Source organism: Piliocolobus tephrosceles, chromosome 14, assembly GCF_002776525.5.
Source record: "Piliocolobus tephrosceles isolate RC106 chromosome 14, ASM277652v3, whole genome shotgun sequence".
NCBI classification, from domain to species: domain Eukaryota; kingdom Metazoa; phylum Chordata; class Mammalia; order Primates; family Cercopithecidae; genus Piliocolobus; species Piliocolobus tephrosceles.
Window position 1 is genome coordinate 62429765 of NC_045447.1, and position 14489 is coordinate 62444253.

A 14489-nucleotide genomic window follows, 5' to 3' on the forward strand; every position below is an offset into this window, starting at 1 on the left:
CCGCACTTCATTGTGCCTTAAGTGTGTGACATTTGATGGTCATTTCTTTTTTCTTTTCTTGTTTCGACATGAAAAGTATGTGCTGGTTTTTTTGTTTGTTTGTTTTAAATTACAGTAAGGCAGTATTTGTGTCACCTAAAATTCTGTCATGTTGTAACTGTGTCATTGTGATTTGTAGTATTCCAAACAGTAGTGCAAAGTTATGAGAGAAGCACAGTCTCTTCCCTAACTACTTAGCTACACTCATGTAGTGTGAAAGCAGCCATAAGTAATACAGAAATGAATGAGTACCACTGTGTTCCAATAAAACTTTATTGAAGGACATCAAAATTTGAATTTTATATAATTTTCACATGCTACAAAATATTATTCTCCTTTTGATTTTTTTAAAACCATTTAATAAGGCAAAAATCATTCTTAGCTTGTGGGCCATACAAAACAGGTAGCAGGCCAGATTCGCCCTGCAGGCTATAATCTGCCAACCCTTGCTTTAATCTCATGGGACCTACATACTAAAGAGGGGAAAAAAGAAAATAAACAAGAAAACAAATACATGAACACATAGATAATTTTGTGCTATGAGGAAATAAAATAGTAAGCTGGTCAGAGAATGTGTCTCTGAGGGACCAGGGAAGCCGGACCCGAATGATGAGAAGGAGCCAGCCATGAGGAAAGTTAAGTGCAGAGTATTCTAGAAAGAGAAAAGACCAAGGGCAAATGTGAGAGGCAGGCACCAGTCTGGTGAATTAAAGGAACCTAAAAGGGTATGGCAGGAACACGGTGAAGAGGTGAAATGAGGTGGGAATGTTCAGGAATCTAAGCAAGAATGACATCATAGTTAAGAATGTAACTTTAATTAGTTGACCACAGTAGTAGTTCTGTTAATTAGAGCCTAATTTTACACACTGGGTTTGTGGTCCCCTGTGAATTTATATGACTACATAACATATACTATTGTGAATTTAAGAGAGAGAAGAAAATGTTTTTATTTTTGCCAAATAGTTGCACAAATACACAGTATCTCCTACATAAACCAGCACATCAATGAGAATAGATTCAATTGGACCACACAATTTATTTCAATAAATGCTCAAGTTATGATGCTTCATTTTATATTTGCTCGTAATACAAATCTGTTGCTCCCTGGACCACTTATGGCCATCTATAGCAGTTTTATGTAAAAAATCTAGTTGCTTTATGAAACTTAAAACATTAAATCCTTAGTTGATACTTTTTCTTCTTATGCTTAGACCAATTTGTGTGCCAAGCCTGTTCAGTTTCTTTTAATGCACTAGAAGGAAAATCATTTTTAAGTTTGCATTGATTTGTGGCAATATTTGTATTCAACAATCAAATGCTACACTATTTCCTTTTAAATGGCTATGCACTTAATTAGTTTCACTTGTTCAGCAATTAATTATTTTCAGAGACTTATTTTTGTATTGAACCTGACTATTGATAGTTGGAGCAGATACTGTATTAGGATTGCAATGCATATATTCCAATCACACCACATAAAAAGTTTTCACATTTGCAATAAAGCTCTCCATTTTAATATCATCTAACATCTTTCATAATTGTGAAATATCCTTCAACTAGTTTCTTTTTTTCATTTATTTTTTCCAGTACTGCTTCTAGTAAATATGAGGCAAAAGGAAGCTGTAAAAGAAACACACAAAAAAAATTATTAAAACTCTATATTTTCTTCAGTTCAAAAACATACTAAATATCATTAAACCATTAGAAGTTAGAGGTCTGCAACTTTGCAGCCATAATGGTACCCTACTGGATCTCTTTTCTACTGATCTTGCTGGTTAGTGTGGGTAATTTTGTCTTTTCTAATAAAAATGATAAAAGAGCAGAAGTAAAATGAAAAAAGATAAACGCCTTATTGAACAATTCATGGTTTACTGACCATGTTAATGATGTAATCTGCAATACAAGCAGCTAAGCCATTTATCTTCAATCAGCTGATCAATAGCAGGTTACAGTCATCTCTAGGGCACACAGGCCCATAGAAGTAGTACTGTATGTTCATCACTCATAAAAGAACGAGAGAGAACCATCAATTCACATGTCTGCGTTAGAGCCGAACATCTCAAGAATTGTAGAGTAAAAACTTCAGAGGAAAAAATGGCAAAAGTATACCCATTGATTAAGTTGTTATAGAAAAGTTGTTTGGCATATCAAAGTGTAATACACATGTTGCAAACTGCTGAGTTTATGAAATGTAGACTACATTTTTAAATTTCATAATTTATATTACCTTTCTGGTCAAGTTTTATAGTTCCCTCTGCTTCACTGAGTTGCCTGTAGAACTCCAACTCACCTAATACCGTTATAGTTATTGGTGGTAAGTAAAAGACAATCTGAAATGCAGCCCCAGTTACTTCTGAATCCTAGAAATTTCTCTTGTCCTTATTCTCAGCTACCTAGCCCCAAATAAGAGGTCTGTCATAATTAAGAAGCTTGTTAAGTCATTTCTTGGACTTGTCCTTTAGATCAACCAGGGATAGACTACTTCTGTTTCCCTGAATATATTAATGGGAATGCTTAGCATGCCCAGCCTCCTTCCCTGCAGGGCAGTAGCATCAGGCCCATTTTTGTGCTAGGATGGACGACTGACAGCATCACTGTCGGCATCTGACCCAGGATGGCCTGACGGCCTTTGTCTGGGTCCTCAGCTATGCTCCCCTAAGGTGTCTATAATTAAACCAATCAGAATGGCCCTTTGCTAAATTTGGACTGGTGAAAAGAGAAAAAACTGGCTGTGATAGTAGAACTAAAGAGCAGACAGGCACAAACAAATAGACCACATCAGCCATGAAGGAGAAATAGAGACCACAGCTGATCCAGAAAACTGCCTCAGGCCCAAAGAACATTCTAGTCTAGTCCCTTCTTATGTTTATAGTAATCTGCCTGCTCCTTAAGGTAGCCTGAGTCTGTGTCTGTTCCCCAGAAACACAGGAGCTTCACATATTTGTCTTACTTGAAACTTACCACTAAAGAAAGTATAAGATACCAAAAGAGCACAATTCTTCAGTTTTAAGATACAGATTAATAGAAGACATACACATTGACTTTACAACAGCTTTTCTAGGGGGAAAAAATCTACAACATCAAACACACACATATTGCATACTCATCCCAATTTCAGGAAAGTAAAGAAGTGGGAAAAGAATATCTTAGAAATAAGAAAAAAGAATATGATCAGCTCTCTTCTGGAGGATAATGATAAAAGCAGTACGTTTTAATTTTGACATATTGCTCTTCTTGGATGTAAAAAAGAGTTACATTGGACAAAGATGCCAGTTTTACAAATAAAAATTTAAACCTTGAGAGCATTAATATTAGGTGTGAAAGAAATGCACAAAAAAATGACAAGACTGCTTGTCATTTGTTGTTACTGGGCAACTTTCATTTAAATGATGTCACTCAGTACTACATGCATTCCTATCTAAAAGGAAGATACAAGATGGTGGTAATTTCCCATTCCTTACTGGTAGAAACAAGGCAGAAGTGAGTGTTTCATTTTCTAAAATTGTTCTCTAATCAAATAATTTGGGAAACAAACCAAACTTCTAAACAGTTTCTTTAGTTCAGGACCTGTTAAGAGTGGTTAAGAGGCTAATAGGCACTGTGTTTCTCCAAGAGGGCAATATAATATCCTATTTCTAAATTCATGTGTCCATCCTTTTCTTATGGTCTCTTTATCAGGCTGAAATACTGGTCCATGAAACACAGTTTGGGGAACATGCTGGTTATATCATTTCCTATGTAATAATGTCATAGACCTTTCACCAGTCCACAATGTGTTGGCATTAATCATATTGTTTGCAAATTTCGTTTTCAAGTTTAAATCTTAATCTACTCTTATTATCTTGAGAGCTGAACAATTTTAAACATGGACATTACCTTTAAAAAGTCAAGCTCAAATAACTCTTCCAGAAAGCCTCCAATGTGGAATGGGAAGTCCATTTACGAATTTATTACCAACTCCCTTTATTCTCTTGCTCTGGCTTCCAGTAAAACTAAAAGCCTCAAAGTTAAACACAACTGTATGCCAATCCTGTTTTATTGGATTATAAGCTTCCTTTAAGCTTTTTATAGAGGCTAACACATTTTGGATTTCAAAAAGCAGTCAAACCTTAAATCAAAATGCATAATATGTGTACAACTACCACCCTTGCGGGAACCTATCTGTCTATAATAGTTCAGAAGAATCATATTATTTGTCATTACATAATTTTAGACAAAATTTCATATACCTTACCAGTGTGAGATTTAAAATTTTTATTTTAATTCAATTTTTCTATTTTTCCTTTCTATGATCCAATTGAAAATATTTTCCTCTAAACCCAGGGTTCACTCTATTTGCTGTTTATACTTTATGGTTTATTGTTAACAGTAAATTTGGCTTTCACAGAGGTCTTTCAAAAATTATTTTTTAAATACATAAGGCTCAGTCATAATTAAGTTAATTTTATAACAGAAAATATGATGAAATAGTTAATAATTGAAACAAATTTAGAGGAAGACTAAGAAAAAGTCAGAACTACAAAACATTTCATAAAATATACTTACTGTTTCAAAATAAATACAACAATTTAAAGTAACTGTCAATTTAAAAAATTTAAGTAGCTGTCCCTGCCTGCTTTACAAATAGTTCTTGCTTTATGGAACAGATTCAATATGTAATCAAATAATGAATGCACTAACAACTTTGGTTTTAAAAATAACCTCTCTCACCAAGTTTATACTATTCATTTACTTAGCAAACATTTTTCACAGATTGTACACAAAACAATTCTGCTTAGCCTAGAATGAATTACCAAAATATTTTGTTTATAAAAATGGCTAATAGTGGAATTTTCAAGTTAACTGGCTATTTTTGTTAATTGAGAGTTATTACTTATATCATGCTAATTCTCAAACATCAGAAATTATAGTGAACTGGAAAGTCAGATAGAACATAATTTAATCTTCAGTGATTCAAGAAAGCTCTTCAAAATCTTGCAGTACCACGTGAACATCAATTCTCAGCATGTAGCTCTAGGCTGGTTAGAGTTAAGACTGAAACTGTACTTAAAATACAACATGCCTTGGAAAGCACTTTAAAAATTCACATGGTCTGTTTATTTGTTTGCCATATTTTTTAAGTGCAAAATGTTTTAAAAACACTAAGAACAAGAGACCCAAACCTTCTTCTACTTTGAAGTCCAGATTAAATGCATATTTGTTTCATACAAGGAGTTTACAGTTAATTATATTATCTTTATATGCATTCTAGAACGGGCTATGTCTCCCTTAGAAATCTCTGAGGGACAGACAGGCACGGCTGCCTTTTTTACTAATAGGATTTTAGAGTTGCATAGAAGTGGCAATCTGACTGACCACAGCAAAGATCTTCTTGCACCCTATCAAATACATCTGAAACAACAAACCAACATTATGCTGCTGTGGGTTTCATCTCAGATGGTATTTGCCAGGGATTACAAAGTCCAGAAAATCTGCATGATTTCTTTTTCTCTCTTGGATAAAAAAGGAGAAATGATACTCCTGGGTGTATCAGTGCAGAGTTACACATGCTTGAACTCTTCAGCATAAAGAGAAAAATGGACAGGTGAAGACTTCATACTGAGTGAAATTTCTTGGCATAGAAATTTAACTGGGATATCTGACAAAGTTTGCCTTAGTATATAGGTAGTCTTAAGGCAGATCTTCCTAGTCATTCTGGCTGTTCCTGCTGCAAAGAGTGATTTCCATTATAGGAGGGATCGCCCCTGATTTCACCCAGATTTTTAGCTTCTCTGACATATAAACACCTACAGAAGTTTACCTTTAGGAACTGGTATGCAACTACCACAATCTTAAATTTATTACTCACACTTACAAATTGTGGCTTCCTTTAGAGGTGACATATAAATGATATAAATGATGACTGCAGATGCTTGAGAACTAAGAAAAATAGCAAAGCTTAAAGTCCATGATTGCTAAACATAAAAATAACTTATTATATCAGCATTAATGGGAATATGCTCTTAATATGAAATTGAAATTCTTTTGTATTGAAAGAAAAATGTAAATAAGGATAACTTTTAAGTATAAAGGGTACAATTAACAATTTGGCCATTTTTATTCTTGTTTTCTGTTTGAAAACTATGACCAAAAAGATATTTCTTGTAAGATAAAATTTGACTTTTATCTAGAGTCATATTGAAAGTGAAGAATATAAAATTTTATGAATTATATCTGCTCTTAAAATCTGACTTAATGAGACCTTAGTAAGAAAGGATACTGTAGGTTTATTATAAAATTAAAGGTGCAACATTTGGTATATGCATTTACATATATACAAGCACACACACATATCTGACTGGTTAGCATCCACTCTATTATCCTGTAGTTAAAGACTGAACTTGTTAAAATAATCAAGAAGGCCATCAGAAAGAACAATGTATTTATAATTTAAATTTGGCACTGAATTTTGAGTCATGTCTCCTAAATGGTTGTTTCTATTTCTGCTGCATATCCTAATAGATACAAAGACCTCTTGGAGTTCTGCTAAAAATGGACACAGAGAAGGCTATGCCTGCTTCTTTCAAACTCTGTTGAAGGCTATAGTTTTTTCTCTTTAATTTGGAACCTTACTCTAGAAGTTGTAAGACAGAATGAAGAAAAGCCTCAAGGAGTGCTTCCGTAACACTTAAAGCAAATGGGTGATCTACTCTATTTATAAAGTCCTTGGGGTTAGGGAAACGCTTGGTAAGATACTTCAGGATTTAGTAAAATGAACTGCCAGCAAGTTCTTTAGGGCTATGGTAAGTTATGTAAGATAGAAGAGAAATTTAAGTTAGCTATAGACTTTCCTTCAAACCCAGAAGCACCTCTAGGCTGTGATTAGGCCTCTTGTCTGGTGTCTGTGTGACACTATAATTCTCGTCCCCAAAACTTACCTAGATAGAGATAACCTCTTATCACTGGTTCCTCAGCAGCTGGGAGGTTTCTTCCCCTCCCTCATTTTCCACTCCTATCAAGTCACTTTTCCCTAACTGATAACCAATATTCTCACAGATCAGAGACTACTGCTGTGCCCTCACCTTTAAAATAATGCTTTGGGCAATGATACCAGCACAAAAAGCTCCCTTGGACATCAGTTTGGACCCCTATGAATTGTTTGGACATTGGTCTTACACAAAGCCTGACACATTACTACTTTACCCTACCTTCTCCAACCCCCTGCAAGACCTTTTTGAAGTCCTAGTTGTCTTCTCACAAAACCAGCACACATAATGACAAATACATCTTAATACTGGTATTCGGACTATCCTAATATGACTGACTTTCTTCTCAAACGCCAGAAACTGTATAGTATATATACTTTAAGGGGCTATGTCCATTCCTTATATGCTCCTTCATGACTAGGTGAGAATTTCACGCTAGAGATAATGCTTTAAGAGTCTACAGTCCACTATAACAAGGAGTCCCTTTTTATGTAGACATTAAAGAAATAATTTGGGGTCTCAGTAAGACTAGGTGTGAATACCAATGTTTATCATATGGATACGAACTCCGAGTTCAGGAAAAGAAAGTTTAACTGATATAAAAAGTATTTAGCAGGTAGACCCTTGTTATTAACTAAATGCCTGTGTTCCCCCAAAATTTTTATGTTGAAATCCTAAACCCCAACGTGATGGTATTAAGAGGTAAGGGCTTTGGGAGGTAATTAGGTCATGAGGATGGAAGCATCCTGAATGGGATTAGTGCCCTTATAAAAAGAGATAGGAGAGCTTACTCTCTCTCTTGCTCTCTCTGCTATGTGAGAATACAATGAGAAGACCACGATCTACAAAACAGAAAGAATGCTCCTAAGGCTAATGCCTGATCTTGGACTTCCCAGACCCCAGAAATGTGAAAAATAAATGTTTCCCAGTCTATAGTATTCTGTGATAACAGCCTGAAATGACTAAGAGAACACTTAATAGTACAGATAGGAAAAATAAAGGGATAGGGAAGGATCGAAAAGAGAACTGAATTATTCAGTCTCTTGTTCATCACTGTGTCACTCAATGTTGATTTAAATATGTCGCTCCAGAATCTGGATGAATGTGAATAGTGAATTATACCTCCTCAATGAAAGCACTCAACAAACACAGTTATGCATCACTGAGCAATAGGGATGCATTTTGAGAAATACATTGTTAGGCAATTTTGTCATTGTCCAAACCTAGATGGTACAGCCTGTTACACACCTAGACAATATGCTATGGCCTACCGCTCCTAGGCTAGAAACCTGTGACTGCATGTTACTGTACTAAATACTGTAGGCAAATGTAATACAATCATAAGTATTAGTATATCGAAACGTAGGAAAGGCATAGTAAAAATATGGTATAGAAGATTTTATAAAATGGTACCCCTGAATAAGATGCTTACCATGAATGGAGCCTGTGGGACTGGAAGTTGCTCTGGGCGAGTCAGTGAGTGAGTTGTGAGTAAATATGAAGGCCTAGGACATTACTGTACACTACTGTAGATTTTATAAACCCTGTATACATGGGCTTCACTAAATGTATTAAAAAACCTTTTTCTTTCTTCAATAATAAATTAACCTTAGCTTACTGTAACTTTACTTTGTAAGCTTCAATTTTTGACTCTTGTAAGAACACTTAGCTTAAAACACAAATACACCATACAGTTGTACAAAAACATTTTTATATCCTTATTCTGTAAGGATAAAAATAATTACCTATTTTTATTTTTTTATTTTTAAAGTTTTAATTAAAGAATAAGACACAAACACACACATTACCCTGGGCCTATATAGGGTCAGGGTCATCACTATCCCTGTCTTCCACCTCTACATCTTGTCCCACTGGAAGGTCTTCAGAGACAATAACACACACGGAACTGTCACCTCCTATGTTAACAATGCCTTCTCCTGGAATATCTCCTGAAGGACCTGCCTTAGGCTGTTTTACAGTTAAGCTTTTTTTTTTTTTTTTTTTTAAATAAGTAGAAGAGTACACTCTAAAATAATGATAAAATGCATGGCATAGTAGGCTGGGCACAGTGGCTCACATCTGTAATCCCAGCACTTTGGGAGGCTGAGGCAGGCAGATCACCTGAGCTCAGGAGTTGGAGACCCGCCTGGGCAACATGGCAAAACCCAATCTCTGCAAAATATAAAAAAAATTAGCCAGGCATAGTGGCATGCGCCTGTAATCCCAGCTACTCAGGAGGCTGAGGCAGAACTGCTTGAGCCTGGCAGGTGGAGGTTTTGGTGAGCCAAGATTGCACCATTGCACTCCAACCTGGGAGACAGAGCGAGACTCTGTGACCCAAAAAAAAAAAAAAATATATATATATATATATGGCATAGTAAATACACAAACTAGTTATAGACTTTTATTATCATTATTGAGTATTATGTGCAGTACATAATTGTATACGCTATATTTTTCTATGGGTGGCAGCACAGCAGGTTTGTTTACACCAGCATCACTACAAACAAGAGTAATGTGTTGTGCTACCACCTTAGGATGGTTACAGTGTCACTTGGTAATAAGAATTTTTCAGCTCCATTATATCCTTAGCACACTGATGCAGGAACAGAAAACCAAATACTGCCTGTTCTCACTTATAAGTGGGAGCTAAATGATGAGAACATACGGACACAAAGAAGGGGAACAACAGACCCTGGGGCCTATTTGAGGGTAGAAGGTGGGAGGAGGGACAGGATCAGAAAAAATAACTATTGGGTACTAGGCTTAGTACCTGGTTGATGAAATAATCTATACAACAAACCCCCATGACATGAGTTTACCTATATAATAACCTGCATATGTAGTCCTGAACCTAAAATAAAAGTTAATAAAAAAAGAATTTTTCAGCTTCATTATAATCTTATGGGGACACCATTGTATAGTGTGGTCTGTCATTGGCCCAAATGTCCTCATGCAGTGCATGACTGTATTTACTCTACAGTAGGCAATGGGCTAGGCCTCTTCTGGGGAGACTAGTAGCAAATCTAGCAAAAAGATATGCTTTTAAAATAAATTAAAAATAATTAAACATAAGAAATCACTAGCATTCTAAGTTTGACTTATTTTCCATATATTTTCCCTGGGCTTCGAACTGTTACTATCCTTTTCAAGGGTGACAAAACACTTTTACAAGGGATAATGCATTTTGGCATTCATTATTTTATCATTCCAAGTCTGTCAGGTGGTATTTTTTCTATCTTATAGTTGAAGATATTGAGTTAAAGAGGCTTTAGTTACTTGCCTTGAGCTAACTTCTTCACATACTAGCGTGAGACAGAACGCAACCCCAGGTCTTCCAACTATAAGCCATTGTAAGTTTACTGTGCAGAGAGAGTTCTGGTCAATATAAGGAGGAACTGAATGAATCTCAGGCACGTGATGCTGAAAATGGATTTCTTCAGCAGTTACTGAGTTTCCTATTATTCCACAAGGCAGAGCTCATGCTCTGGAAGAGTGGTTGGCTTAGACATTTTACAATGCAAACATTTTAAGTATGGGGTTTTGATTTTATTACACATTGTGCTTCATGTATCTTGTTCTATTTTCTGCAGTCAAGGAAAAATCTAGTTCTAAATCTAGATGAAAAATGTTCTTGCTAATATCTCTCGAAAGTTACAAAAAACAGAATAGGTGACATTGGATGGGCTTTTCAAGGTGCAAGAATATGAGTGATTTTAATGCTTCTCTGGGTAATCCATATTTTTAGGGCACAATTTACTGACTTTTCGTTTTCCCTTACCATGGTATAGGAGGTAAAAGATAACTCACTGTGCTCTCAAGGAACTTGTCTATCTAGGAGACAAAACCGTCCCATACTATATTTGACTATAGCAATTTGGCTGTTATATTAATAAGAGTTTCCTAATGTTTTGGAAATCATAATGAAAATGAATATTACCTGTGTCCCCACATATACTGACTATAAATCCTACTTTAGATTTTTTTAACTGTTTTATCTTATAGAAATGACAAACATTTTATCATTTGAGTCATTTTTAAGTCACTTACTCAGTGGCATTAATTACACTCATGTTGTTGTGTAACCATCACCACCTCTATCTCTAGGACTTTTTCATCTTTCCAAACTGAAATTCCACATATATTAAACAATAACTCCCCATTCCCCTTGTTCCACCAGCCCTTGACAGCCACCATTCTACTTTCTGTCTCTATGAACTTGACTAATCTCAAACAAGTGGAATCAGAGTATTTGTCCTTTTGTGTCTGACTTATTTCACTTAGCAAAATGTCTTCAAGGTTCATCCCTATTGTAGCATGTTTCAGTACTTCATGCCTTTTTAAGGCTGAATAATAAATTGTACACATAAACCACATTTTATTTATCCATTCATTTATCGGTGGGCATTTGGATCATTTCCATCATTTGGCTATTTTGAACAATGCTGTTATGAGCATTGGTGTACAAATATCTGTTTGAGTTCCTGCTTTCAATTCTTTTGGAGACATACCCCAAGGCAGAATTACTGGATAATACGGTAACTCTATGCTTAATGTGTGGAGGAACTGCCACAGCGTTTTCCACAATAACAGCACCCTTTTACATTATCATTAGCAACATACAAGTGTACAATTTTCTCTGCATCCTAACACTTATTAATTTCCTACTTTAGAGTTTAAGCCTTTTAAAGACATGAATTGTCCCATTTGTTTCCCATGCTGACTAGCACTTTTACATACTATCAGCACTCGATAAAAGTTTGTTAAATAAATAGTATTACTAACTTCAAATATATACAGCAATTGAATTAGCTGTTAATAAAGAACTTCCAGGCAGAAATCTTTTTATATTTGGTTGAGACTTAATTTTAGAATACTGGTTATAAACTTCTTTGTTTTCCTATTATAGCACAAGAATATATATTAGGGGAGATAAAACTACACGAAGAAAACAATAAAATGAGAAAAAAAGAAAAAGGAGTTACATGAAAAAACTGATACTGTAGATTCAAATAAATTTAATTATTTTATTAAAAGGGTCCTTTTAACTTTAATCACATTCTAGTGATACGAAAGTAAGCTTACCTTGTTCAATTAAAAAAAAAAAAAGCAAGGTTGTGAGTAGAGGATTTTAAACTCTTGCTACTTCATCTAAATGTGAGGAATTAATTCTGTGTGGGTTACTGAGTGTGTAGGCTTATATGGATGAGACAGAGTGAGTGTGTATGTCTGTTTGTGAATGCGTTTGTTATAAGTGCAACATATGAAACAACTACAGAGTAAATGGCTTCAGAGCTGCAAGGAGAAACTTTCAGTTAACCTTCAGGCTAGTAGTATATTCTATTTACAAAAGCCAGGGAGATTTATAAAACCCTTCCCACTGCCACACTGCAAGGCATTCTGTAGAAGGTAAGCATATTTTGCAGAGAGGACACTGGGGAAAGTTAGCCATTTTAAATTTCAGCATTTGCAAGATCTGAAGCAACGAATAGGAACAGGGATATTTAAAGGTAAAGAAAAGCCACTGATCAACGTCTGTACTTTAAATTCTCCAAAACTGAAGGCAAAAAGACACAATTTTTGATATAGTTCCAATAGAATAAAATGATCTATACAAAGTGGACTAAAATGGACAAAATGAAACCTAAAAAAGAATTAGCAAATAACAAAGAATAAAGCTACACACCATAACATCAAGGACACATTTTCTAGCCATTCATGTCTAAGAGTATTTACAGAAATCTTAGTACTAAGCCCCACACTCTGGTTATAACTATGTATTATTTGTTTTATACATATATACATATTTTAATATATCTACCCATAATTCTACTCAAGTTAACTACCTATTAAATTTCACAGTTTATACATTTTAACTATTTATTGTCCTCCATCTCCAGAAGTGTAAATTCTATAGGAGTAGTGAATTTTTATCTCTTTTATTCACTGCCATATTCTCCAAACCTGAAATAATAACCTGGCATGTAGAAGGTACTCATTCACATATTTTTTAATGATTCCAGAGCACAGGCTCAGCTTAATTTCCACTAATTATTTTCATTGCCTTTATAAAGTCACAAGAACAAGGGACTGTTTTAGGTTTTATAAAGGCCTAAAAATAACCTTTATTATAATTTTAATTTGGGGGATCAGAATGGGCAGAATAGATAAACACTGTCTTGTAGTGGGCAAAGTTTAAAAAACTGACTCCTTGTTTGGATATGTGAACAGGTAAGACCAATTAGAGTATAAAGGTGGGACATCTCCTTATGTGCCAACTGAAAAGAAACTACTGAGTTTGAAATAAAATCATTTATATCATTTACTCATATTTACAGCCACTAGACAGAATTCAAGTTCAAATGCATTTAAAGAAATCTCTGCTAATGGTGGGGGGCACAACACTTGTGAAATAAGCAATTTATTAAATTTACTTTTAAATGTATTCTTTTTTTTCTTTTTGTAATATTTTCCATTATCAAGGAGTTAACTGTTTTAAGTGGAGATATAATTCACATAGCAAAACTCACCATTTTAAAGTGTATAAATCATTGATTTTTAATACATTCGCAAAATTGTGTAGCCCATCACTAGTAATTCCAGAGCATTTTCATCATCCTCAGAGAAATTCTATCCGTAAGCAGCCATTCTCTATATCCCCCCAGCCTCGGCAACCACAAACATACTGTCTATAAATTTGCCTATTTTTACATTTTGTATGAATGGAATCATACAATATGTAACATTTTATGCTTGGCTTTACTTCTTTTGTTTAACTAAAACTGCTTTACCTCTTTTGTTCCCTAAACCTCTAAAGATATTATTATCTTTCTCTCCTCATGTAATATATTAAACTCACCCATCTTTTGGTTCCCACCCAGACCCCTTCAACTAATCTCATTACTGCTATCTAGCCACTCATTATAATGTAGATCACATCTGTCTCCTGCCTTTCTATTACTATGGCCAGGCCGTATCCAGACTCTCACTGCCCCTTACCTAGAACACCTTTTTGCTCCCAGTCTCCTCTCTCCAACCATCCTACAATGTTGCTCTTAAGCATCTTTCTAAAGCACAACTCTGATTACATCCCTACCCTGCTCAAAAGCTTTTATAATTTGGTCCCAGCCTACTTTGCCCATTTCTATCTTTTCTCCCAATCCCTAAACTACAGACAAACTAATTTTGGTGGTTTCTCCCATCCTACTTTAATTATCAATTTGCTTGTTTGTCTCTGCCATAAATTATAAGTTTTAAAAAATATATCAATGTGAAAAGAGAGATTTATACAAATAAAAATGTTCAAAGAAATTAAAGGCAGCTATGCCATAGAAAGATAAAAGTAGACTTAGTAAGATTTTTTCAGTGTGGTTCTGATTACTAGAAATCTCTGGGGACAAATGTAAGGTGCAGAGAAATGTGAAATATCAAAAGTTACCAATAGCATCACAACTACTTGAAAGAATGACATATTTTTGGTTCTGT

General features: G+C 34.9%; 1 protein-coding gene across 5 annotated transcripts in view; it reads right to left on the bottom strand.

Moving 5' to 3' along the window:
• Positions 1-294: 294 nt before the first annotated feature.
• The window catches only part of CNTLN (centlein), a 365382-nt gene continuing 351187 nt past the window's right edge, over positions 295-14489 (bottom strand). For 2 of the 5 annotated variants that reach the window (XM_026453873.1, XM_023197173.3), the window contains exon 26: positions 295-1659. In XM_026453873.1, coding sequence (XP_026309658.1) covers positions 1558-1659 — 102 coding nt within the window. In that variant the 3' untranslated portion in view covers positions 295-1557. Of the gene's footprint in view, positions 1660-9235; positions 9335-14489 lie in introns of those variants that run through there. The other 3 variants (XM_026453874.2, XM_023197174.3, XM_023197175.2) reach the window with 2 other exon arrangements.